A 25,639-nucleotide genomic window follows, 5' to 3' on the forward strand; every position below is an offset into this window, starting at 1 on the left:
TGCACTGTCAGGGGGCAGTGCTGAGGGAGTGCTGCACTGTCGGGGGGCAGTGCTGAGGGAGTGCTGCACTGTCAGGGGGCAGTGCTGAGGGAGTGCCGCACTGTCGGAGGGGCAGTGCTGAGGGAGTGCTGCACTGTCAGGGAAGCAGTGCTGAGGGAGTGCCGCACTGTTGGAGAGGCAGTGCTGAGGGAGCGCCGCACTGTCGGAGGGGCAGTGCTGAGGGAGCGCCGCACTGTCGGAGGGGCAGTGCTGAGGGAGCACCGCACTGTGGGAGGGGCAGTGCTGAGGGAGTGCTGCACTGTCAGGGGGCAGTGCTGAGGGAGCGATGCATTGTCGGAGGGGCAGTGCTGAGGGAGTGCCGCACTGTCGGAGGTGTCGTCTTTCAGATGAGACGTTAAACCGAGGCCCCGTCTGCTCTCTCAGGTGGCTATAAAAGATCCGATGGAACTATTTCGAAGAGCAGGGGCGTTCTCCCCGGTGTCCTGGGCCAATATTTATCCCTCAATCAACAATACTAAAAAACAGATGATCTGCTCATTATCACATTGCTGTTTGTGGGAGCTTGCTGTGCGCAAGTTAGCTGCCGAGTTTCCTACATTACAACAGTGACTCCACTCCAAAAGTACTTCATTGTCTGAATAGTGTATTGAAATGTCCGGTAGTCATGAAAGGCGCTATAGAAATGCAAGTCCACAGATATTCACAGGCCTGCTGTGATTTATTTCAGACCTCCAGCATACGCAGTATTCCGCTTTGGCTTTAGGGTATTTGGGGAACTCAGTATGACTGCATTCTCCGATTTGTTATCAACTAGGCTGGCGGGCAGAGTGGCTGGGGAAAGATGGTGGAGAGGGAGGGAGGGAGAAAAACATGGGCCAATGTATAGATCTGATGAAGATTCACTCAACGATTCATTTATAACCATCTATGACATGAATTTTTAATGCAGGGAGGATTTTTTGCAGTTAATCATTTAAACCTTTCTTTCTCTGTGTGCGTGTGCATTACTGTGGATTAGTGCAGGAGTACACGGGTGCGTCAGTGCAGGACTTGAGATTTGTGAATCTGATGTTGAAATCCTATCGCCAATCATGCCACCATATATCTCTGTTTACAGGCCCCTTCCAGGACAGTGAGGATCTTACAGAATTGTCAAACCAGTCCCTGCAACACCAGTCTCCACATCCGATAAGATTGCCCGCTGATGTTGACAATAACGCTCCCTTTACACATGTATCAGCCATAGCTTAGTGGGTACCACTCCTGCCTCTGAGTCAGAAGGTTGTGGGTTCAAGTCCCACTCCAGAGACTTGAGCACATAAATCTAGGCCGACACTCCCAGTGCAGTGCTGAGGGAGTGCTGCACTGTCGGAGGTGCCGTCTTTCGGATGAGACGTTAAACCAAGGCCCCGTCTGCTCACTCAGGTGGACGTAAAAGATCCCATGGCACTATTTTGAAGAAGAGCAGGAGGGTTATCCCCGGTGTCCTGGTCAATATTTGAATGATAGGTTAAACCAAGGCCTCTATGGCACAATATCGAAGGAGAGCAGGGAAAATACCAACCGGTGTCCTGAACCAAAATTTATCCCTCAACCAACATCACGACAAAAACATTATCTGGTTATTATCATATTGCTGTGCTTTCCAGTGCAGTACTGAGGGAGTGCTACAATGTCGGAGGTGCTGTCTTTCCATAAACCGAGGCCCCTGTCTGCCCTCTCAGGTGGACGTGAAAGATCCCGCGGCACTATTGGAAAAAGAGTCGTGGAGTTCTCCCTGGTGTCCTGGGCCAATATTTATCCCTCAAACAACATCACAGAAAACAGATGATCTGGTCATTATCACTTTGCTGTTTGTGGGAGCTTGCTGTGCGCAAATTGGCTGCCACGTTACAACAGCGACCGCACTCCAAAAGCACTTCATTGGCTGTAAAGCGCTTTGAGACGTCCGGTGTTCGCGAAAGGCGCAATATAAATGCGATTGTTTCTTTCTCGTTGGGACGCTTCGGGGTTTTGGGTCGAGTCGATAAGAAGAAACTGGTCAGAGGGCACAGAGTTAAAATTATTGGCAAAAAGTCAGTGGGGGAGGTGAGGAGAAATTCTTTTTACGCAGCGAGCTGTGATCTGGAACGCAGTGAAAGGGCGGTGGTAGCAGATTCAGTAGTAGCTTTCAAAAGGGATTGGGTAAAGACTTAAATGAGAATAAACAAGGCAAGGTGTTGCTATGAATTCTTAAGCAAAGAATCCATGTAAATACATTACAATGATCATAATGTTGTGACTGGATGGGTGATTTCTGTTCTAATGTCAACTCTGGACTCTGCTGATTGGTCAATTCCCTTGACAACCTGCTGCTTTCTTTCCCACGTAGATGCTGAACGAAATGACGGATCTGCTCTCGTCCTGCAGTAACTATAGCAACTATCGGCGAGTCTTCAGCGAATGCACGGGGTTTAAGATCCCCATCCTGGGGGTCCACCTCAAGGACCTGGTCTCCTTGAATGAGGCGCTGCCCGACTACATCGAAGACTGCAAGATAAACCTGAACAAGCTGCAGCAACTTTACAGCCGCATCTCCGAGCTCATCCAGATCCAGGCCAGCACGCCGCCGTTTGAAGCCAACAAGGACCTGGTGCACCTCCTGACCGTGAGTCCGCGCATTCATCACCCGTCCCTGGGACCGGCTCATTGCTGAGCAACGGTCCATCACAGCGAACCCAAACCAGGCTCAGCCTATGGAGGTCCCTGTCAAATCCAGCACTAGTCACCGACCTCTTTGACCAAACCTTTGGTTATAAGAATATAAGAAATAGGAGCAGGAGTCAGCTATTTGGCCCCTCGAGCCTGCTCCGCCATTCAATAAGATCATGGCTGATCTGATCATGGGCTCAGCTCCACTTCCATGGCCGTTCCCTTAACCCTTTACTCTCTTATCGCTCAAAAATCTGTCTATCTCCGTCTTAAATATATTCAATGACCCAGCCCCCACAGCTCTCTAGGTCAGAGAATTCCACAGATTTACAACCCTCTGAGAGAAGAAATTCCTCCTCATCTCAGTTTTAAATGGGCGGCCCCTTATTCTGAGACTATATCCCCGAGTTCTAGTTTCCCCTATGAGTGGAAATATCCTCTCTGCATCTACCTTGTTGAGCCACCTCATTTTCTTATATGTTTCGATAAGATCACCTCTCATTCTTCTGAACTCCAATGAGTAGAGGGCCAACCTACTCAACCTTTCCTCATAAGTCAACCCCTTCATCTCCGGAATCAACCGAGTGAACCTTCTCTGAACAGCCTCCAATGCACCTGTCCTAATATCTCCTTATATGGCTCGGTGTCAAAACATTGTCTGATAACGCTCCTGTGAAGCGCCTTGGGATATTTTACTGCATTACTTCCATATTTTCAAATCCTTCCACGGCGTCGCCCCTCCCTATCTCTGTAATCTCCTCCAGCCCCACAACCCCACGAGTATCTGCGACCCTCTAATTCTGCCCTCCTGAGCATCCCTGATTATAATCGCTCCACCCTTGGTGGCCGTGCCTTCAGCTGCCTGGGCCCCAAGCTCTGGAGGCCAGAGTTGGAAGAGTGCAGAGATCTCGGAGAATTATAAACCATGCTCCCTCTTATTTTTGGGGGGGTGCATGGCCCATTTACAGTTCTACACATCCTTCACATTGAAGAAGCCCTGTCCTAGACTTTGCAGGACTGGTAGAGAGGTGTACGACCGCACACCTTATAGGGAACGTTGGTTGTGGGGCTGGAGGAGATTACAGAGACAGGGAGGGGCAAGGCCATGGAGGGATTTGAAAACAAGGATGAGAATTTTAAATTTGGCACCTGTATTGGTGGACCAAAGGTAAAACAAACCTCCAACTTAAGAGAATAGTACCTGACCCAAGCCTGAGTACTTACTCATAACATAAACCATCTCACACACGTTGATTCTCCTTGCTGACCCAGTCACTGCTGGCTATCTGTTTGCGTATCCTTAAAACCAGTCGCTGCTGTAACCATCCACCTGTCCCCGTGTCTTAGTATCCCAGTCTGTTATAGCCGTCCTCCTGATCAGCTGGCTTAGCCTTGCTAAGGCCAGACACTGTTATAACTGTTCGCCCTGCTCGTCTTTCCAAGTGTTCCTTTAGCCCAGTCACTGACGTACAAACCTACGAAATTGGCGGGCAAGAAAAGATCAACTGGTCCATCAAACCTGCCTCACACTATAAAGCTTCATTTCTGGACACTTCCTACCTGTAATGTATTTGCTTCATGAGTTCTTTGTTTAAAAATTCATAGCAACACATTGCTATCAAGAACTAGTTGGTTTATTAACAATCACACTACACATTACCAGTTCACCCACCAGGCTCACAACTGCATACCTCATCGTGGGTGACTGGCTGGGGTTTTATTGAGTCTTGTGAACATCACGTGACTGGCTAAACCACTCACAATGCAACAGCTCCACAACTCTTTTGGGGGAGAACAAAATAAACATTAGATCAAGTGCCCCCCTCCAACAGCTCCACAAACCTGTGAGCATACTCACAGGTGCATACATTACACTACCTACCCTCCTTCCCTCCTCGCCCTCTCCCACAGCCACATGAACTCCTGGGAGGGGAAAAAAAGCAGAGAAAATTACCAGGGGCCAATAAGGGACAAAGTACCCTGGCATATTCCTCTCCGACCCCTTCAGGTGATCGCAACCTGTCCAGGAGATCACATAGAATTATCGAATCGTATAGCACAGAAGGAGGCCGTTTGGTCTATCGGGTCTGTGCCAAAGTTGCATAACATGAACCAAGTGTTGTCTAGAAAGACAATGACCTTCGATATGACGCGATCTGTGCCCCAGTCAGGAACCGGGTCAGCTCCCTCTGGAAGGCAGAGATTCAGAACCCATCACACCAGCCGGCAACACATTCCAAAGGCTCACGACTCTTTGAGAATAGAAGAAACGTCCAACATTGAGCTGATTCATACTCTTAACTATCCTTGTGTCCATGTAGCTCAATTGGGGTGAAATTGGGTGCATTAATGGGGCGCAAATGGAATTTCCCGACTCAGTGTGCAGCGCTGACCTCACCGCCCCCACCCCCCCTCCCATCCCCCCGTCCCCCCCCCCCCTCCGCCTGCTGCCGATTGGGCTCCAAGAAGGAAGTGGAGAGCTTGATTTACCACTCTACTTCCTTCTTTGAGTGCAAACAGCAAATTTTTTAAAAGTTAGCCCCACAAACGGGCGATAGTGAATTCCTCCCCCCGGATGTCTTTAAGGTCAAACACTGTTCTAATTGGCTCATCCAATTGCCCGGGGTTACTGTAATTGTCTTGTCCATCTCTCTTAGTTGTCGCTTGACCTGTACTACACCGAGGACGAGATCTATGAGCTGTCATACGCCAAGGAACCAAAGACTCACCGAACAGTGGTAAGCAAACAATATCCGGCTCGCCGCAGGTCTGGAAATACTGCGAGGCCTCTCCCGATCTACTCCCACAACCTCAGCGGAGGGCCATTGGAATCCACCTCCCGGAGATGTGGCCCCACACGCCGTATCTCCCGGGGGCTTTTGCTGATTGTCCGTCACAGTGGATCGTGAGATCCCACAGAGATTCGGGCCCGAACACTTTACAAGCTGTGACAGAATTTTATACTAATGCATTTGGAGGCCAGTGCCGAATATACAGGGGAGCATTCACACCCAGTGAGCAGGAGGGAGTGTATTAATACATACGAGGGTTATACAATGAATGAATGACAGCAGCTCACAAGGGAGTGCTGCTAAAGTGGCCCAAGCCTTGTAACCCACTCCCAGGCTTCTCCTTTCTCCATCATTCGTGTTTCCTGCTCCAGAATTTAAATTCACAAAATATTCCATCAAATCTGCTAATTTTTCTTTATTAGAAATATGATTAATTTACTTTTTTCTTAAAATTTAATCTTGGGAGTGGAAATTCGGCCGTGCCTCTGTTGGGGTTAACCCGGGCGGGGCGGTAAATTTTGCGCCGGGAAATGGTTTGCGTCTCCAGCCGCAAAATTCGTCAGCTGGGCCCGGAGTGTGGGGCGGGGCGCTAAGGGAGGGGTTACACACCTCTCTCAGGGCGCTAGGCCGGCTGAGCATGGGAAAATCCCCGAGCTAAACAGCCGGCCTCGGAGCGCTCTAAGAGAGGCTTCCATGAAACAAACCCACCAAAAACATCCCCAATACATTACTGACGCCACAACAACATAAATCACAAAAAAACCCGTCACACTTACTTCAGGTGGACATTACTTCCCTCACTGCGGCCGGAACAGCTCGGGCCACCCACCAGCGTTTACAGGTGGTCCCACCAGGGGGCGCTGCGGGCCGTTACGGATCGGGCGAGTTTCAAATTTTGAGCCAGTGTCGCAGCAAGAGGCGTTGCACACCGGCTCACCTCTGCCGGGCGGTACTGCTCCGCGCCCCGGCAAACCAGGCACCGAATGTCCCGGCGGGGCCCTGGAAGCTGGCTGCCTGCCCGGACGTGCTTACCGCCGCCCCTCCACAGCGCTAACAGGGTCGGCTAAAAACTGAAAACCCAACCCATAGTGTAGGCCTGGCCTTCTTTAGAACATAGGAACAGGAAGAGGCCATTCATGTCCCCGCACCTGTTCCGCCATTCAATGAGATCATAGCAGATCTGTATCTTAACTCCACCCACCTGCCTTTGTTCCGTAACCCTTGATACCCGTGCCCAACAAAAAATGTTTCAATCTCAGTTTTGACATTTTCAGAGGGAAATAAAATGGAGGCAGAAGCAAAAGATAGAAAGGAGAATAGTAAAAGTGGAGGGCAGAGAAACCCAAGGCAAAAAGCAAAAAGGGCCACATTACAGCAAGATTCAAAAAGGGAAAAGTGTGTTAAAAAGACAAGCCTGAAGGCTCTGTGCCTCAATGCGAGGAGTATTCGGAATAAGGTGGACGAATTAACTGCGCAGACAGCAGTTAACGGATATGATGTAATTGGCATCACGGAGACATGGCTCCAGGGTGACCAAGGCTGGGAACTCAACATCCAGGGGTATTCAACATTTATGAAGGATAAGCAGAGAGGAAAAGGAGGTGGGGTGGCATTGCTGGTTAAGGAGGAAATTAACGCAATAGTAAAGAAGGATATTAGCTTGGATGATGTGGAATCGGTATGGGTGGAGCTGCGGACTACCAAAGGGCAGAAAACGCTAGTGGGAGTTGTGCACAGACCACCAAACAGTAGTAGTGAGGTTGGGGACAGCATCAAACAAGAAATTAGGGATGTGTGCAATAAAAGTACAGCAGTTATCATGGGCGACTTTAATCTACATATTGATTGGGCTAACCAAACTGGTAGCAATGCGGTGGAGGAGGATTTCCTGGGGTGTATTAGGGATGGTTTTCTAGACCAATATGTCGAGGAACCAACTAGAGAGCTGGCCATCCTAGACTGGGTGATGTGTAATGAGAAGGGACTAATTAGCAATCTTGTTGTGCGAGGCCCCTTGGGGAAGAGTGACCATAATATGGTAGAATTCCTTATTAAGATGGAGAGTAACACAGTTAATTCGGAAACTAAGGAAAGGTAACTTCAATGGTATGAGGGGTGAATTGGCTAGAATAAACTGGCAAAGGATACTTAAAGGGTTTACGGTGGATAAGCAATGGCAAAAATTTAAAGATCACATGGATGAACTTCAGCAATTGTACATCCCTGTCTGGAGTAAAAATAAAATGGGGAAGGTGGCTTAACCGTGGCTAACAAGGGAAATTAAGGATAGTGTTAAAACCAAGGAAGAGGCATATAAATTGGCTAGAAAAAGCAACAAATCTGAGGACTGGGAGAAATTTAGAATTCAACAGAGGAGGACAAAGGGTTTAATTAAGAGGGGGAAAATAGAGTACGAGAGAAAGCTTGCAGGGAACATAAAAACTGACTGCAAAAGCTTCTATAAATATGTGAAGAGAAAAAGATTAGTGAAGACAAACGTAGGTCCCTTGCAGTCAGATTCAGGTGAATTTATAATGGGGAACAAAGAAATGTCAGACCAATTGAACAAATACTTCGGTTCTGTCTTCACGAAAAAAAATACAAATAACCTTCCGTATGTACTAGGGGACAGTGGGTCTAGTGAGAATGAGGATCTGAAGGATTGTGTTAGGGAAATTGATGGGATTGAAGGCCAATAAATCCCCGGGACCTGATAGTATGCATCCCAGAGTATTAAGTAAGTGACCCCAGAAATAGTGGATGCATTGGTGATCATTTTCCATCAGTCTATCGACTCTGGATCAGTTCCTATGGACTGGAGGGAAGCTAATGTAACACCTCTTTTTAAAAAAGGAGAGAGAGAGAAAACGGATAATTATAGACTGGTTAGCTTGACATCGGTAGTGGGGAAAATGTTGGAATCAATCATTAAGGATGAAATAGCAGCACATTTGGAAAGCAGTGACAGGATCGGTCCAAGTCAGCATGGATTTATGAAGGGGATATCATGCTTGACAAATTTTCTGGAATTTCTTGAGAATGTAACTAGCAGAGTGGACAAGGGAGAACCAGTGGATGTGGTGTATTTGGACTTCCAAAAGGCTTTTGACAAGGTCCCGCACAAGAGATTGGTGTGCAAAATCAAAGTTGGGGGTAATGTACTGACGCGGATAGAGAACTGGTTGGCAGACAGGAAGTAGAGAGTCGGGATAAATGGGTCCTTTTCAGAATAGCAGGCAGTGACTAGTGGAGTGCCGCAGGGCTCAGTGCTGGGACCCCAGCTCTTTACAATATACATTAACGATTTAGATGAAGGAATTGAGTGTAATATCCCCAAGTTTGCAGACAACACTAAATTGGGTGGCGGTGTGAGCTGTGGGGAGGACGCTAAGAGGCTGCAGGGTGACTTGGACAGGTTAGGTGAGTGGGCAAATGCATGGCAGATGCAGTATAATGTGGATAAATGTGAGGTTATCCATTTTGGAGGCAAAAACACGAAGGCAGAATATTATCTGAATGGCGGCAGATTAGGAAAAGGGGAGGTGCAACGTGACCTGGGTGTCATGGTACATCAGTCATTGAAGGTTGGCATGCAGGTACAGCAGGCGGTGAAGAAGGCAAATGGCATGTTGGCCTTCATAGCTAGGGGATTTGAGTATAGGAGCAGGGAGGTCTTACTGCAGTAGTACAGGGCCTTAGTGAGGCCTCAGCTGGAATATTGTGTTCAGTTTTGGTCTCCTAATCTGAGGAAGGACGTTCATGCTATTGAGGAAGTGCAGCGAAGGTTCACCAGACTGATTCCAGAGATGGCTGGATTGTCATATGAGGAAAGACTGGATCAACTGGGCCTTTGTACACTGGAGTTTAGAAGGATGAGAGGGGATTTCATAGAAATGTATAAGATTCTGATGGGACTGGACAGGTTAGATGCAAGAAGAATGTTCCTGATGTTGGGGAAGTCCAGAACCAGGGGACATAGTCTTAGGATAAGGGGTAGGCCATTCAGGACTGAGATGAGGAGAAACTTCTTCACTCAGAGAGTTGTTAACCTGTGGAATTCCCGACCGCAGAGAGTTATTGAGGCCAGTTCATTGGATATATTCAAGAGGGAGTTAGATATGGCCCTTGCGGCTAAGGGGATCAAGGGGTATGGAGAGAAAGCAGGAAAGGGATACTGAGGGAATGATCAGCCATGATCTTATTGAATTGCGGTGCAGGCTCGAAGGGCCGAATGACCTACTCCTGCACCTTTTTTCTATGTTTCTATGACTCCCAGCCTCAACAGCTTTGTGGGGGAGAGTTACAGATTTTCACTGACATCACCCCTGGCTCTAACTTTAAGGCTGTGCCCCCTTGTTCTGGACTCCCCCCTCCAGAAAAAATAGTTTCTCTCAATCTACCCAATAAGCTCCTTTGATCACCTTCAACATCTCCAATTAGATGAATCTTCTAAACTCAAGGGAATTCAGTTCTAAACCTCTGCCACCGCACAGCTCCCTCTATGTCTCAGTGGTAAACTACACTCCCAATGAGCCACACAAACAAGGAAGATTCAAGGTTTGATCCCAAGACTGTGCCACTTCACACCAACACACTCAAAGTCTTCCCTCAACACCTCCGATTCACTCAAACCCACCGATCTCTCCTCAATGCACCCAACACGCATCCTTGCTAACTGAACCTAACCCACCCCCCACCAATATACCCTGGCCGGCTCACTCAAGCCTACTGCATGAACACATCTCAGCTATGTCGGTGATAGAATTAACCTCAGAATCGACTTTATCTTCCAAAATGTGATTACCTGTAATATATGTACCTGTGAGTACGCTCACAGGTTTGCAGAGCTGTTGAGGCCGCTCGCAATTTCTGCAGTCTGGAGGAGTCCGTGTTCCACGTCTATGTTCAGTGTGTGAGGTTGCAGCCTCTATTCCATTATTTGAAGGGGCTGCTCCTCAAATTCAGGTTGCACTTCAGTCCCACACTCCTGATCTTTGGGCACCCGTTGTGGAGGGGAGCGGGCAGGTCGGAAGGCCTCCTCGTACGACTGCCCCTGGGCATGGTCAAGGTGGCCATCAGCCGGTCCATGGAGCGGGCGGTCGAGAGGTTCAGCCCGACTGCCTGCCTCTCTTCCGCGGTTACATCCCAGCCAGGGTGTCCCTGGAGATGGAGCACGCGGTGTCCACCGGTACGCTCGCGGTCTTCCGCATCGGAGGGATTGGAGTGCATCATCACCCCCGGCAACCAAATTTTAATTTGATTCAAGTTTACTGTCTAAAGTTTAATTTATTTAAGTTTGTTGGTTTTAGTGACCCCCTTTAATCAAGGGGCACTTGATTATTCTACTTAAAAATAGTTGTCGAGCTGTTGAATTGTGAATGGCTTAGCCAATCACGTGATGTTCGCAAGACTCAATAAAACCCCAGCCAGTTGGGTTTGGGGGATCCACGATGAGGCAGGTGGCTGTGAGCCTGGTGGATGAACTGGTAATGTGTAGTGTGATTATTAAACCTTTGTTAATAAACCAACTAGTTCGTAATAGCAATGTGTTGCTATGAATTCTTAAGGAAAGAAACCATGAAGCAAATACATTACATCACCTAATAGCTGTTTTGATTGCCATGGGTTACCAGATCATTGTCCAATGCCGTACAAGAGGAGAAAATTGAAGGAGATTATTTTTGTGACGTGTGTGTTTATTTGGGCTCTCCTTTTGCTGACTGACTTCAGTCTTCTGGTCGTCCAGCTGTAGTCTACATGAGGGTTTAAGCAGTTTCTGTTTGCTTCCAGTCAGTGCCTCCCTGCAAGCCTCCTGTGGTTGTCGAGTGGGCCCCAGGTGTTGCTCCAAAGCTCGATGCGCTGACGATCAGCAAGCATGTCCAGCAGATGGTAGATGTAAGTACATGAGAATTCCAGTTCTAACTTCAACACTACCCGTATTAACTTGCAAAGCATGTCATTTGGATAGAGGTCAGTCGGGGCTGGATTAAGAACATAAGAAATAGGAGCAGGAGTAGGCCACACGGCCTCCTTGAGCCTGCTCCGCCATTCGATAAGATCATGGCTGATCTGATCATCGACCTCAACTCCACTTTCCTGCCCGATCTCCATATCCCTTGCTTCCCGGCTGAGGGCGATGGAGGCCATCGCTCGTCCCTTCGGAAAGTGTGTTCGGGTGTGTTGGTGAGCTGGGAGTTGGGACAGGTATTTTTGGGTGTGTTAAGGAGAGGTGAGTGAGCGGTAGGCTTGAGTGAGCCGGCCAGGGTGTATTGGTGGGAGGCGGGTTTGGATCAGTTTGCAAGGACGCGTTGAGGAGAGATCGGTGGGTTTGAGTGAGTGCGGAGGTGTTGAGGGATGGCTTTGAGCGTGTTGGTGTGAAGTGGTTTGGCCGCGTCAATGGGAGAGGAGTTTGAGTGCATTGAGGTGGGTTGAGGAGAGGTTGGTGGATTGGTGTTGATGTAGCTCGGTTTAGTGTTTGTTGGAAGCGGGTGGAGATAGTTTAGGGTGGGTTTGGATGTATTGAGGGAGGTTGGTAGGTTTGGGTGGGTTAGGGTATGTTGGTGAGAGCTTGGCTTGAGTGTTTTGGTGTGAATTGGGTTGGGTATGTTGGTGGTAGATGGGTTTGGGTGGACCGGCAGTTGGTTGGAGTATGTTGGGGAAGATACGGTCTGTTTATCATGCCTGTTTACTGTGGTTAGACCACCCAGAAGCTTGTGTGTGAAGAACAGGCACAAGTTAAACTTCACAAACAGAATTGCCAAAAATAAACTTGGTGGATTTGGAGACGCCACCATTTTGGACAAACTCAAGTTGGCAGCTTCTTCACCTCAGGATTTTGAAGACAAGAAAATTGTCTGGATTACTTTGTCTGCGACACTTGTCTATGAAATGGTTGCTCTATCAACAACACACACCCTCAGCGCTTTGCGCTTGTTTTTTGTAAGCTGACATTTGTGGTCAAACCCAACTGCCATCAATCAACATGCCCGAACTCACCCAGTTCCAGGCACCTTCCTTCAACTCGCCGCCCCCCCCCCATCCACGCAAACCTGCCTCCCAATCACACCGCCAACTCACTTCACATCAACACACTCAAAGCCATCTCCCGGTGCATCCTAACTCACTCGAGATTGTGGCCTTGAGGAAATTTGTGACATCTTGGAAAGAGAAGAGCTGTCATGGAAGTAAGAGTCTGACAGGGACTGTTTCGAACTGCTTAGCTGAGAGAGGTTGCTGATTTTGTGTGCCGGAATGGTTATTGGCACAGTATCACAGGTAACACACGGAGTTCCCAATCTTGATGTGGCCATATTACCTAGAATTATATAGAGTTTACAGCACAAAACCAGGCCAACTGGTCTGTGCCGGTGTTTCTGCTCCACACGAGCCTCCTCCCCCCCGCTCCTGCATCTCCTCCTATCAGCATGTCCTTCTATTCCTTTCTCCCACATGTCTAGTCTCCCCTTAAATCTATATTATTCACCTCAACCACTGTCTATGGCAGCGAGTTCTATATTCTCACCACTCTCTGGGTAAAGAAGTTTCTCCTGAATTCCTTATTGGATTTATTGGTGTAAAAAAAAATGTATTAGAAACATAGAAACATAGAAATTTACAGCGCAGAAGGAGGCCATTTCAGCCCATCGTATCCACGCCAGACGACAAAGAGCCACATGGCCTTTTGTCAGCAGATCTAAAGGTTACATACAAGCCCATGAACAATGACGGAAAAGCAAAGAGCAAAGAGTGACTATCGTAAACCTATGACCTCCTGTTTTGGACTCTACACAAACGTCTCTGCATCTACCCTGTTGAAACCCTTCATAATTTTAAAGACCCCTATCAGGTCAGCCCTCCGCCTTCGCGTTTCCGGAGGCGATATCAAGGTGGTTCTTACTGGATGGGAAGATACAACTGGAGGTTGAGAGTCTGCTACTCAAGCAGACGTTTGGGAACCTCGTACAGGCAAAGGGCCTGTCCATCCTCCAGTAACATTGTACGCACCGAATTCCAGAGAAAAACTGTCTTGCAGCTGACGGATTGTTCCGTTAAAATGATATCAAATAGCAATGGAAAAATGTAACTGCAGAATACGTGAGGTGAAAAGAACGTTTAACAAGAACAACTTGCATTTATATAGCGCCTTTAATGTCATTTAAAAAGACCCAAGGTGCTTCACAGGAGTGTTATCTGACAAGATTTGACACCGAGCCACATAAGGAGATATTAGGACAGTCACCAAACTCTTGCTCAACGAGGATATGTTTTAAGGAGGGGTAGAGAGGCGGAGAGGTTTAGGGAGGGAATTCCAGACGTAGGGCCCAGACAGCTGAAGGCACGGCCGACAATGGTGGAGCAATTAAAATCACGGATATGCAAGAGGCCAGAATTGGAGGAGCGCGGAGATCTTGAAGTGTTGCAAGGCTGGTGGAGGTTAGAGACTTTGGGAGGGGCGAAGCCTTGAAAGCAAGGATGAGAATTTTAAAATCGAGGCATGCTGGTAAAGAAATTAACCGCAGCCCTGGGCGACAACAGCGGTGGGAGACACTGGCAGGATGTTTCAAAATATGTGGCACTGCCAGGATAAAGGGTGCCAGTCACCTGTGCTATAGCCCATGGCTTTCAACAGCAGAAGTGGACACGACTCAACAACGCCCCGATGTTCAGAGAGATCGAGACTTCCCACTTAATCACGAGTCAAAACGTTGTCTCTTAGAGATGCACATTACCCACGTGAAATGTAGCTTGTGACACCACTACACGGTCCTTGGCTCAATGGGCAGCACTCTCGCCTCTGGGTCACAAGGTTGGGCGTTCAGGTCCCACTCCAGAGACTTGACCACAAAATCTAGGCTGACACTCCCAGTGCAGTGCTGAGGGAGAGCATCACTGTCAGAGGTGCCGTCTTTCAGATGAGATGTTAAACCGAGGTCTCGTCTGCCCTCAGGTGCATGTAAAAGATCCCACGGCACTATTTTGAAGAAGAGCAGGGGAGTTATCCCCGGTGTCCTGGCCAATATTTATCCCTCAATCAACATAACAAAAACCAGATGATCTGGTCATTATCACATTGCTGTTTGTGGGAGCTTGCTGTGCGCAAATTGGCTGCCGCGTTTCCCACATTACAACAATGACTGCATTCCAAAAGTACTTCATTGGCTGTAAAGCGCTTTGAGACATCTGGTGGTCATGAAAGGCGCTATATAAATGCAAGTCTTTTCTTGTGAAGGACATTTGAGGGACTGTAACATCACTAAGCAGACAATTTGCAATCTGAAACTGCACTGTCAGCATTTGGCTCTTGCCAGGCAGACTGCACTATGGCCCAAGAGTTGATGGCTTGTGCCTCCAAATATCGTCCTGGATAGATCATAGATGTGTTTGGGCCTTGATTTCGGCTCGGGTGTGACCAGCATCGATCTAATGTCTCGCTTTCCTTTCCCACCTTGCAGTCCGTGTTTAAAAATTACGATCACGACCAAGATGGTTACATTTCCCAAGTGGAGTTTGAGAAAATCGCTGCTAGCTTCCCGTTCTCATTCTTCATCCTCGATAAAGATCGGTAAGTACGAGCTCCCACTTTCCTTCTCAATGGGGAGCGTGACTTGCCCCTGTTCCCTGAATTCCCACTCCGCCTTGGACCCTCAATGTGAGGATCATTGAATGACAATAGGGTTTAGACCCATACAAGTCAGGTCCATGGTGGGATGATAGTCTTCGCGATCTGATGGTTGTGTAAGTACTTCAATTGAACGAATTTGGGGCAGTCTCATTCTAGATCCTAGTGGGAACTAATCCTTCTTCACCATCTAGAACCGGTGTGAGACTGGCTGGTGCTGGAAATGGGAATTTCATTCCAATGTAGCAGAGGGAGCTTTACTCTGTACCTAACCCGTACTGTACCTGCCCTGGGAGTGTGTGATGGGACAGTGTAGAGGGAGCTTTACTCTGTATCTAACCCATGCTGTACCTGCCCTGGGAGTGTTTGATGGGACAGTGTAGAGGGAGCTTTACTCTGTATCTAACCCGTGTTGTACCTGTTCTGGGAGTGTTTGATGGGACAGTGTAGAGGGAGCTTTACTATGTATCTAACCCCGTGCTGCACCTGTTCTGGGAGTGTTTGATGGGACAGTGTAGAGGGAGCTTTACTCTGCATCTAACCCCGGGCTGTACCTGCCCTGGGACTGTGTGATAGGACAGTGTAGAGGGAGCTTTACTCTGTATCTAACCCTGTGCTGTACCTGCCCTGGGAGTGTGTGATAGGACAGTGTAGAGGGAGCTTTACTCTGAATCTAACCCCATGCTGTACTGCCCTGGGAGTGTTTAATGGGACAGTTTGGAGGGAGCTTTACTCTGTATCTAACCCGTGTTGTACCTGCCCTGGGAGTGTATGATGGTGCATGTACAGGGAGCTTTACTCTGTATCTAATCTGGTTATGTTTCAAGTTTCTGCTGAAACTCACAAACATAAAATTCTTCCATGAACCAGCATAATCGGGCAGCATTTTAGACCGGATTTATTTATTTTTTCCAACAGTATTCTTTGGTATATTGAAGTCTGGTAATCTGGGTAAGGCCAACTTCTGGTGCAATTTTTTTGAAACTAGTGTATAAGGTCGTGGAAACTTTACTGGAAGTAACGTGCGCTTAAAATTCCTGGATCTTTTGCACGGTTTAGCGAATAAAGCCAGCACTAAGTGGTGGTAACTCGAGGCCTGTATGTCCCAATAATGAAGCTTTGCGGCCGGGATGGGAACTGAGAGGTGATGGTGTTCCCATGACATCGATGCTCTTGTCTTTCTTGGTTGTAGAGGTGGTGAGGCCGGGAGGTGCTCTTTCAGTAAATAAAAACCAAGAATACTGGAAATCTCAGCGGGTCAGGCAGCATCTGTGGAGAGAGAAACAGAGTTAACGTTTCGGGTCGATGACCCTTCGTCAGAACTGGCGAGTGTTCGAAAAGAACACATTCTTAAACACTGAAAGGGGGAGGGGAGGGAAGGTCTGTAATAGGGTGGAAAGCAGGAGAGATTAGAGAGACAAAAGGGATGATGGGCCAAATTGAAATGGTAATGACAGACGTTAGAAAAAAGTTAGTCTGGATGGGGTGTGAATGGTGGGATAATGACCAGCTGCCATTGGAGACAAAGAGGAAAAAAGAGAAGAAAAAAAAAAATATAAGCTCGGGGGAGGTGGGGAAAGGAGCTAAAGATGGCCAGAGGTATGCTCTGAAATTGTTGAACTTGATGTTGAGTCCAGAAGGCTGTAAAGTGCCTAAACGAAAGATGAGGTGCTGTCCCTTGAGCTTGTGTTGAACTTCGTTGGAACAGTGCAGGAGGCCGAGGACAGAGAGGTCAGAGTGGGAGTGGAGCGGGGAATTAAAGTGACAGGCGATCGGAAGCTCAGGGTCACACTTGCGGACTGAACGGAGGTGTTCCACAAAGCGGCCACCCAATCTACGCTTGGTCTCCCCAGTGTAGAGGAGACCACATCGTGAGCAGCGAATACAGTATACTACATAGAAAGAAGTACAAGTAAATCGCCGTTTCATTTGGAAGGAGTATTTGGGGCCCTGGACAGTGGGAAGGGAGGAGGTCAAAGGGCAGGTGACCGTGGGAAGGGGAGGGGGCGCTGGGGGTGACTGTGGAATGGACCAGGGTGTCACGGAGGGAGCGGTCCCTTCAGAATGCAGGGAGGGGAGGGGAGGGGACGATGTGATTGGTGGTGGGATCACGCTGGAGGTGGTGGAAATGGCGGAGGATGATCCGTTGAACGTGGAGGCTGGTGGGATGAAAGGTGAGGACAAGGGGAACCCTGTCGTGGTTCTGAGAGGGAGGGGAAGGGGTGAGAGCAGAGGTGTGGGAAATAGAACGGACACGGTCGAGGGCCATGTTAACCACGGCGGAGGGGAATCCTCGGTTGAGGAAAAAGGAAGACGTGTCAGAGACACTAGTGTGAAAGGTGGCGTCGTCAGAGCAGATGCGACGGAGATGGAGAAACTAGGAGAATGGAATGGAGTCCTTACAGGATGCGGGGTGAGAGGAAGTGTAGACCAGAGCTGTGGGAGTCAGTGGGCCGATAGTGGATACTGGTCGAAAGCCTATCCCCAGAGATGGAGAAGTCGAGGATAGAAAGGGAAGAGTCGGAGATGGACCATGTGAAGGTGAGGGAAGGGTGGAAATTGGATGCAAAGTGAATGAAATTTTCAAGTTCAGGGCGAGAGCAGGAAATGGCACCGATACAGGCATCAATGTACCGGAAAAAGAGGTGAGGGAGGGGATCCGAGTAGGACTGAGTGAACCTTGGTGAGTTACTGCAGTGCATCCCGTATATTGTGCATAATGCAGCCGCAGTGCACCGATGGTAGAGGAAGGGTGAATATTGAGTTCAGTGGCAGATGCACCAATCAACTGGGCAGTTTTGTCCGGGAAGTTGTCAAGCTTGTGGAGTGTTGTTGCCGATACACCTGTCCCGCTGAGCGTGGGGGGAGGGGGCTATTCGGTCACACTCCTGATTTGAGTCTTGTGGCTGGTGGAGCAATTGAAACGACAGGAGATGGGCCACTTGTCACATAGTTCTAGCCTCTGCCCTGCTCATACAGCCACAGTGTTAATATGGCTGCTCAGTGCTCACCCCCAGGGTGTTGATGGTGGGGACTTGGTGATGGTACTGCCATTGAAGTGGGGGAGTCAGGGATGGAGGGATGGGGGAGATTGGGCTTTCGCTTGTTGGCGATGGTCATTGCCTGGCACTTATGTGACTAGAATGTTACTCGATACTTGTCAGTCCAAGCTCGTTTATTGTCGAGGTTGTCTTCTTAGGCAGTCCCCCGGAGTCGAGGATGACTTGCTTCCACACTAAAATTAGTCCTAATGTGACTGAAGAGTCCAATGCGGGACCTACAGTCTCTGTCACAGGTGGGGCAGACGGTGGTTGGAGGGACGGGTGGGTGGCGGGGAGCTTGGGTTGTTGTGCGCTCCTTCCGCTGTTTGTACTTGGCTTCCGCGTGCTCCCGGCGGAGAAGACTCGAGGTGTTCGGTGCCTTCCCGGATGCTTCTTTTCCACTTTGAGCGGTTATGGGCCAGGGATTCCCAAGAGTTGGTGGGAATGTTACATTTTTTCAAGGAGGCTTTGAGGGCGTCCTTGAAGCGTATTCTCTGCCCTCCTGGGACTCGCTTGCCGTCACCTGGCCTGGAGTCGAGCACTTGTTTCGGGAGCCTAGTGTCAGGATTGTGGACAGTGTGGCCCGTCCATCGGAGCTGATCGAGTGTGGTCAATGCCTCGATGCTGGGGATGTTGGCCTGAGAGAAGACGCTGACATTGGTGTGCCTATCCTGCCAATGAATTTGCAGGATTTTGTGGAGGCAGCATTGGTGGTACTTCTCCAGTGCTTTAAGGCGCCTGCTGTACATGGTCCATGTCTCTGAAGCATATAGGAGGGCGGGTCTCACTACTGCTCTAACCATGAGGTATTGTCGAGGTACGGTGTCACTGGCATGGACGCTCCATTATTGGAGGGGTTGTTACATCATCAGTGAACGGTCTCATTCATGACATTATGAGGGAACCCCATTGATGAAAGTGCAAGGGCCAAGGATGATGCCCTGAGGAACACTTGCAGCAATATCCTGCGGCCTCCACTAACCAATAGCACCTTCCTTAATGTCAAGTATAATCCAACCATTGGAGGGTTTCCCCATTTGCTGCCCCCGTTGACCAGTTTTGCTCGGGCCATACTCGGTCGAATGTCAACAGAAACCACGCTCACCTCCTGTCTGGCACACTGCTCCTGAGTCCATGTCTGGCTCAGGGCTGTGATAAGGTCTGGAGCTAAGGGGTTCTGGCACAAACCCAATACAGAGAGAAGAAAGTCTTGCATTTATATATAGCCTTTCACGACCTCAGGATGTCCCAAAGCGCATTACAGCCAATGGAGTGTAGTCACTGTTGTAACAACAGCAGCAATGCATTTATATAGCACCTTTAATGTAGTTAAACGTCCCAAGGCGCTTCACAGGAGCCTTATCAGAACAAAATTGGACATCGAGCCACATAGTGAGATATTAGGACAGGTGACCAAAAGAGGTAGGTTTTAAGGAGCATTTTAAAGGAGGAAAGAGAGGTAAAAAGATTTAGGGAGGGAATTCCAGAGTTTAGGGCCCAGGTAGATGAAGGCACGGCCACTAAAGTCGAAGCGATTAAAATTGGGGATGCGTAAGAACATAGGAAACGCGTCAGCCAATTTGCGTACAGCAAGCTCCCACAAACAGCAATGTGACAATGCCCAGATAATCTGTTTTGGCGATGCCGTTTGAGGGATAAATGTTGGCCAGGACCCCAGTGAGCAGGTTAGGGGTGATTAGGCACTGCTCGATGGCACTGTCGCTGACCGATGAGTTTGGTTGCTTTGTTCCAGCGATGGCCTGATCAGCAGGGACGAAATCACCGCGTACTTCATGAGAGGCAGTTCCATCTGCTCCAAGCAGGGGCTCGGCTTCCTCCACAACTTTCAGGAGAACACGTACAAGAAGCCAACATTCTGCGACATCTGCACTGGATTCGTAAGTCTGCCGCTTTCATTCGGCCGCTCGGCAACTTCAATCCACGTTGAAATGTCATTTTTAAGAAAGAACTTGCAGTTATATCGCGCCTTTCACAACCTCAGGATGTCCCAAAGCGCTTTACAGCCAATGAAATACTTTTGGAGTGTAGTCACTGTTGTAATGTGGGAAAGGCGGCAGCCAGTTTACGCACAGCAAGCTCCCACACACAGCAATGTGATAATGACCAGATAATCTGTTTTTAGTGATGTTGGTTGAGGGATAAATATTAGCCGGGACACGGGAGATAATTCCCCTGCTCTTCTTCAAAATAGTCCTAATGGGATCTTTTACTTGCACCAGAGAGAGCAGGGAGCAAGCAGTAATGGGCTGGGAGGCAAGGCTGGAGAATGCCATACAGAGAGAGGGTGGAGAGCGGCCTCGGTTTAACGTCTGCATCCAAAAGACGGCACCTTCGACAGTGCAGCACTCCCTCAGCACTGCACTGGAGTGTCAGCCTGGATTCTGTACTCAAGTCTCTGGATCAGTGATCACATAAAGAAAGTCTGGATAGACACTGAGCAGGAAAAGGAGGAATTTAAAGTGGGGGGGTGGGGGGGGGGTGGGGAATCAGTATTTCGGAAATGTTTAGAATGGTGGGATGGCGCAGCAAGATTTCGGCAGAGAATGCTAGAGAATGAAGGTGCTGTAGGTGAATGAGAGGCCTCGAAGGGTGAGGTGGGCAAAGCAGGAAGCAAGCAGTAATGGGCTGGGAGTCACGGCTGGAGAAAGCCATGCAGAGAGAGGGTGGAGAGAGGCCGTGGAGGGATCGGAAGCTTCATGTGATGATCCCCAGGCAGTGATTTCAGGAGCCGGCACTCCTGGCAGTGCCCGTACTGGCAGACAGTGTGGGTCGCAGAGAAGGTGACAATGTTGTAGCCCCGATTGCATGACCCAGGTGACCCCCCCCCCCCCCGCTCTGTGAGTGGAGCTCCCTGCAGGGAGCGCGGCGTCATGGAATCGCTCCATTGTTGCCGTGGGTGATGGGCCTTATCCTCGCCCAAACGACGATTCCTCGACCTGTGACCTTGGGCTGTGTTGCGGACTATCTGACTGCAGTGTGTCCTCACCCAGCTTCCCCACGCTGGCAGGGGTGAATAGCAATCCCTCATCCAATGGGTACTAAGGCCAATTGCAGTGGGGGGGGAGGTGTTAAAGGGTAAAGGTCACACATTGTAGGATGCTGGTAGATGTGAGCAGAGGTTTAAAGGGTAAAGGGCACGGACTGCAGGTCCGTAATTCATGGGGGTAGAGTGTTAAAGGATACAGAGCACAGACTAGGACTATGGGGGTGGGGGTTAAAGGGTAAAAGTCACACAATTACAGGTACCTGGTACATGGGGGCAGGGAGGGGGTTGAAGGGTGAAGGTCACAGACTTATAGGACCTTGGTGCATGTGGGAGAAGGGTTAAAGGTTAAAGGGTACAGATTGCAGGTCCCTGGTACATGGGGGCAGTGGGTTGAGGTGGAAAATACAGGTTAATTGAGGCAAGACATAAAAATAAGGTTGTGCCTGGGCAAATGGAGGTGTTGGCAGAGTGTCAGCTGTGGCTCAGTGGGCAGCACTCTCGCCTCTGAGTCAGAAGGTTGTGGGTTCAAGTCCCACTCCAGGGACTTGAGCACATAAATCCAGGCTGACACTCCCAGTGTAGTGCCGAGGGAGCGCTGCACTGTCGGAGGTGCCGTCTTTCGGATGAAACATTAAACCGAGGTCCCGTCTGCTCTCTCAGGTGGATGTAAAAGATCCCACGGCACTATTTCAAAGAAGAGCAAGGGAGTTATCCCCGGTGTCCTGGGGCCAATATTGATCCCTCAATCAACATCACAAAAAACAGATAATCTGGCCATTATCACATTGCTGTTTGTGGGAGCTTGCTGTGCGCAAATTGGCTGCCGCCTTTCCCACATTACAACAGTGACTACACTTCAAAAGTACTTCATTGGCTGTAAAGCGCTTTGAGACGTCCAGTGGTCGTGAAAGGCGCTATATAAATCCAAGTCTTTCTTTTATCACTCTGATACCACACGTATCACGTGACACCATCTCTCCCCAAGATGGCTGCATTGTATTTGAATATATTAATTCATTGCCGACTGTTTACTTTATATATATATATCTGACTGGCAGTAGCACCGTTCCCTAGTAACAATCCCCTCATGGTATGTTCAACAATATACGCAGGCCACGGCTGCTGATATTACACAGGAGGTTTTTCGTGGCATAGCTATTTTCAGTCCAAAATTAATTCTTATTTCTTTTGATTTTGCAGCTCTGGGGTGTAATTAAGCAAGGATACAGGTGTCAGGGTAAGAAAAATCTTTATATTGTCGTCTTTCTTTCCTTAGGCTGTCTGGCTACCGTTTGTTTAAAGTGCTGGTGCCTGTTAAGTGCAGTGCAGTGTGATACTGTCCCGGGTGGGGGCGGGGGATTCATAAGAACATAAGAAATAGGAATAGGAATTTGGCCCCTCGAGCCTGCTCCGCCATTCAATAAGATCATGGCTGATCTGATCATGGACTCAGCTCCACTTCCCCGCCCGCTCCCCATAACCCTTTATTCCCTTATCGCTCAAAAATCTGCCTATCTCCACCTTAAATATATTCAATGACCCAACCTCCACAGCTCTCTGGGGCAGAGAATTCCACAGATTTACAACCCTCTGAGAGAAGAAATTTCTCAACTCAGTTTTAAATGGGCGGCCCCTTATTCCGAGACTATGTCCCCGAGTTTTAGTTTCCCCTATGAGTGGAAATATCCTCTCTGCATCCACCTTGACGAGCCCCTTCATTATCTTATATGTTTCGATAAGATCACCTCTCATTCTTCTGAACGCCAGTGAGTAGAGGCCCAGCCTACTCAACCGATCCTCATAAGTCAACCCCCTCATCCCCGGAATCAACCTAGTGAACCTTCTCTGAACTGCCTCCATGCAAGTATATCCTTCCTTAAATACGGAGACCAAAACTGTACGCAGTACTCCAGGTGCGGCCTCACCAATACCCTGTACAGTTGTAGCAGGACTTCTCTGCTTTTATACCCCATTGCAATAAAGGCCAACATTTCATTTGCCTTCCTGATTACTTGCTGTACCTGTATACAAACTTTTTGTGTTTCATGCACAAGGACCCCCAGGACCCTCTAACGTGGGGCTGAGCCACACAGCACAGTCAGATCCCAAGTTAGATCCCCTGGTCCATATTAAATGAGCTGGTCTTGAGTGAGGCAAGGAGATAAAAGGGTGCCCCAATTGCCCTCCGCCTTCCCGGACTCCAGAGGGGATAGAAAATCGGAGAGAATTGATCGTTGGTGTTAATTGGGCACTGAGTCCACCTGGTCCCATTCTGAGGCCATTACTGTAATGTATGCCCTGTGAGTATGCTTACAGGTGTGTAGAGTTGTTGCACTGTGAGTGGCTGAGCCAGTCATGTGATGTTCACAAGACTCAATAAAACCCCGGCCAGTTGGGTTCGGGGGATCCACGATGAGGCAGGTGGTTGTGAACCTGGTGGATGAACTGGTAATGTGTTGTGTGATTGTTAAACTTTGGCTAATAAACCAACTCTTTCTTAATAGCAATGTGTTGCTATGAATTCTTAAGCAAAGAACCCGTGAAGCAAATACATTACAGTTACCACCCAGTTAATAACCGATTCCGGAAGGTGCAAATCGCGCCCACCACCCTCAGCCTTCCATCAAATGAGGTACAGGACAGGTCTTGGCCACAGTCATATATCCAGACAACACTCAGACACTGTCTGCTTCCTAAAGAACAGGCAAGGTGACACAGATCTATGGATCCCAGGGGAAGTCGGCACAGAAAGGGGGTAAGCTCCAAGGGGGTGGAAGGGGTATCAAACGCTTTACAAAATATTACACAGTATTGACAACAACTTATATTTATATAGTACCTTTAATGTACTAAAACGTCCAGGCGATTCACATGAGTGTTATATATAAACAAAATTGACACAGACACAGGCCATTCGGCCCACCTGGTCCATGCCAGTGTTTATTCTCAACCCAAGCCTCCTCTCACCCCTCTTCATCTCCCCCATCAAAATAACCTTCCATTCCTTTCTCCCTCGTGTGTTTATCTCATCATCATAGGCAGTCCCTCGGAATCGAGGAAGACTTGCTTCCACTCCCAAAGTGAGTTCTCTGGTGGCTGAACAGTCCAATACGAGAGCCACAGAACCTGTTACAGGTGGGACAGACATTCGTCGAGGGAATGGGTTGGTGGGGCTGGTTTGCCGCGCGCTCCTTCCGCTGCCTGCGCTTGACCTCTTCACGCTCTCTGCTTTGAGACTCGAAGAGCTCAATGCCCTTTGTGGATGCACTTTCTCCACCTCGGGCGGTCTTCGGCCAGGGTCTCCCAGGTGTCAGTGGTGATGTCACACTTTACCAGGGAGGCTTTGAGGGTGTCCTTATAACGTTTCCGCTGTCCAACTTTGGCTCGTTTACCATGAAGGAGCTCCGCATAAAGCATTTGCTTACGGAGTCTTGTATGTGGCCTGCCCAGCGAAGCTGATCGAGTGTGGTCAGTGCTTCAATACTGGGGATATTAGCCTGGTCGAGGACACTGATGTTGGTGCGTCTGTCCTCCCAGGAGATTTGCAGGATCTTGCGGAGACATCATTGATGATATATCTCCAGCGACTTGAGGTGCCTTCTATACATCTTCCATGCCTCTGATCCATACAGGAGGGCGGGTATTACTACAATCAACAAGCTCCCCGCTGGAATGGAACTAAACTACAGAACCAGTGGTAAGCTGTTTAACCTACGCCGCTTGGTCTGCCCTCCAGGCCTCTATAACCAGTGCCTGTGACGCAACCAGAAAATATCAGGACCGGTTTGATGAAAATGATAAGGAGATCAAAGAACTAATAGATCGCAAGCGCAAAGCATTTCTGAGCCTCAAGCAACAACCCAACTCGGGAGCTGCAAAATAACATTAGACGGCTCAAGGCTCAGGTCCAACAAAAAACCCGGGACCTAAAGAACAGGTGGAGAAAGCACAGGAGATACAACAACTGGCCGCCAGCCACGATATGCGAGGATTCTTCACTGCAGTCAAGGCCACCTACAGTCCAAACTCCCAAGGCCCCACCCCACTCCTGGCCAAGAACGGGGAAACACTCATCAAGGACACCGAGGCTGTCGGGGCCTGATGGAAGGAGCACTTTGAAGATCTCCTCAATCGAGACTCTGCCTTTGACTCGAGTGTTCTCGACTCCATCCCGCAGCATGTGACCCGCCACCAACTCAGTGAAACTCCAACGTTGCACGAGGTTGGCAAAGCCATAAAATAGCTCGAGAATAACAAGGCTACGGGTACGGATGGAATCCCTGCTGAGGCGCTAAAATATGGCGGAGAGGCGCTGTTGGCGCGGATACATGACCTCATTTCTCTCATCTGGAGGGAGGAGAGCATGCCGGGAGATCTCAGATGCAGTGATTGTGACCATTTTTTCAAAAGGGGACAAGTCCGACTGCGGCAACCACAGGGGAATCTCCCTGTTATCAACCACTGGGAAAGTTGTCGCTGGAGTGTTTAT

At 48.9% G+C, this 25,639-nt stretch overlaps 1 protein-coding gene across 2 annotated transcripts in view; it reads left to right on the forward strand.

Annotated features, from left to right (window-relative positions):
* LOC139239221 (RAS guanyl-releasing protein 1-like) overlaps positions 1-25,639 on the forward strand; it is a 202,887-nt gene that overhangs the window by 137,999 nt on the left and 39,249 nt on the right. For both annotated transcript variants that reach the window (XR_011588617.1, XM_070867901.1), the window contains exons 9-14: positions 2,372-2,647; positions 5,349-5,429; positions 11,274-11,378; positions 14,936-15,045; positions 19,897-20,041; positions 22,351-22,387. Coding sequence is in view for 1 of the 2 variants with exons in the window: in XM_070867901.1 (XP_070724002.1) it covers positions 2,372-2,647; positions 5,349-5,429; positions 11,274-11,378; positions 14,936-15,045; positions 19,897-20,041; positions 22,351-22,387 (754 nt within the window). In the remaining variant the exon portion in view is untranslated. The remainder of the gene's footprint in view (positions 1-2,371; positions 2,648-5,348; positions 5,430-11,273; positions 11,379-14,935; positions 15,046-19,896; positions 20,042-22,350; positions 22,388-25,639) is intronic.

Source organism: Pristiophorus japonicus, chromosome 26 (genome assembly GCF_044704955.1).
Source record: "Pristiophorus japonicus isolate sPriJap1 chromosome 26, sPriJap1.hap1, whole genome shotgun sequence".
Lineage (NCBI taxonomy): Eukaryota > Metazoa > Chordata > Chondrichthyes > Pristiophoridae > Pristiophorus > Pristiophorus japonicus.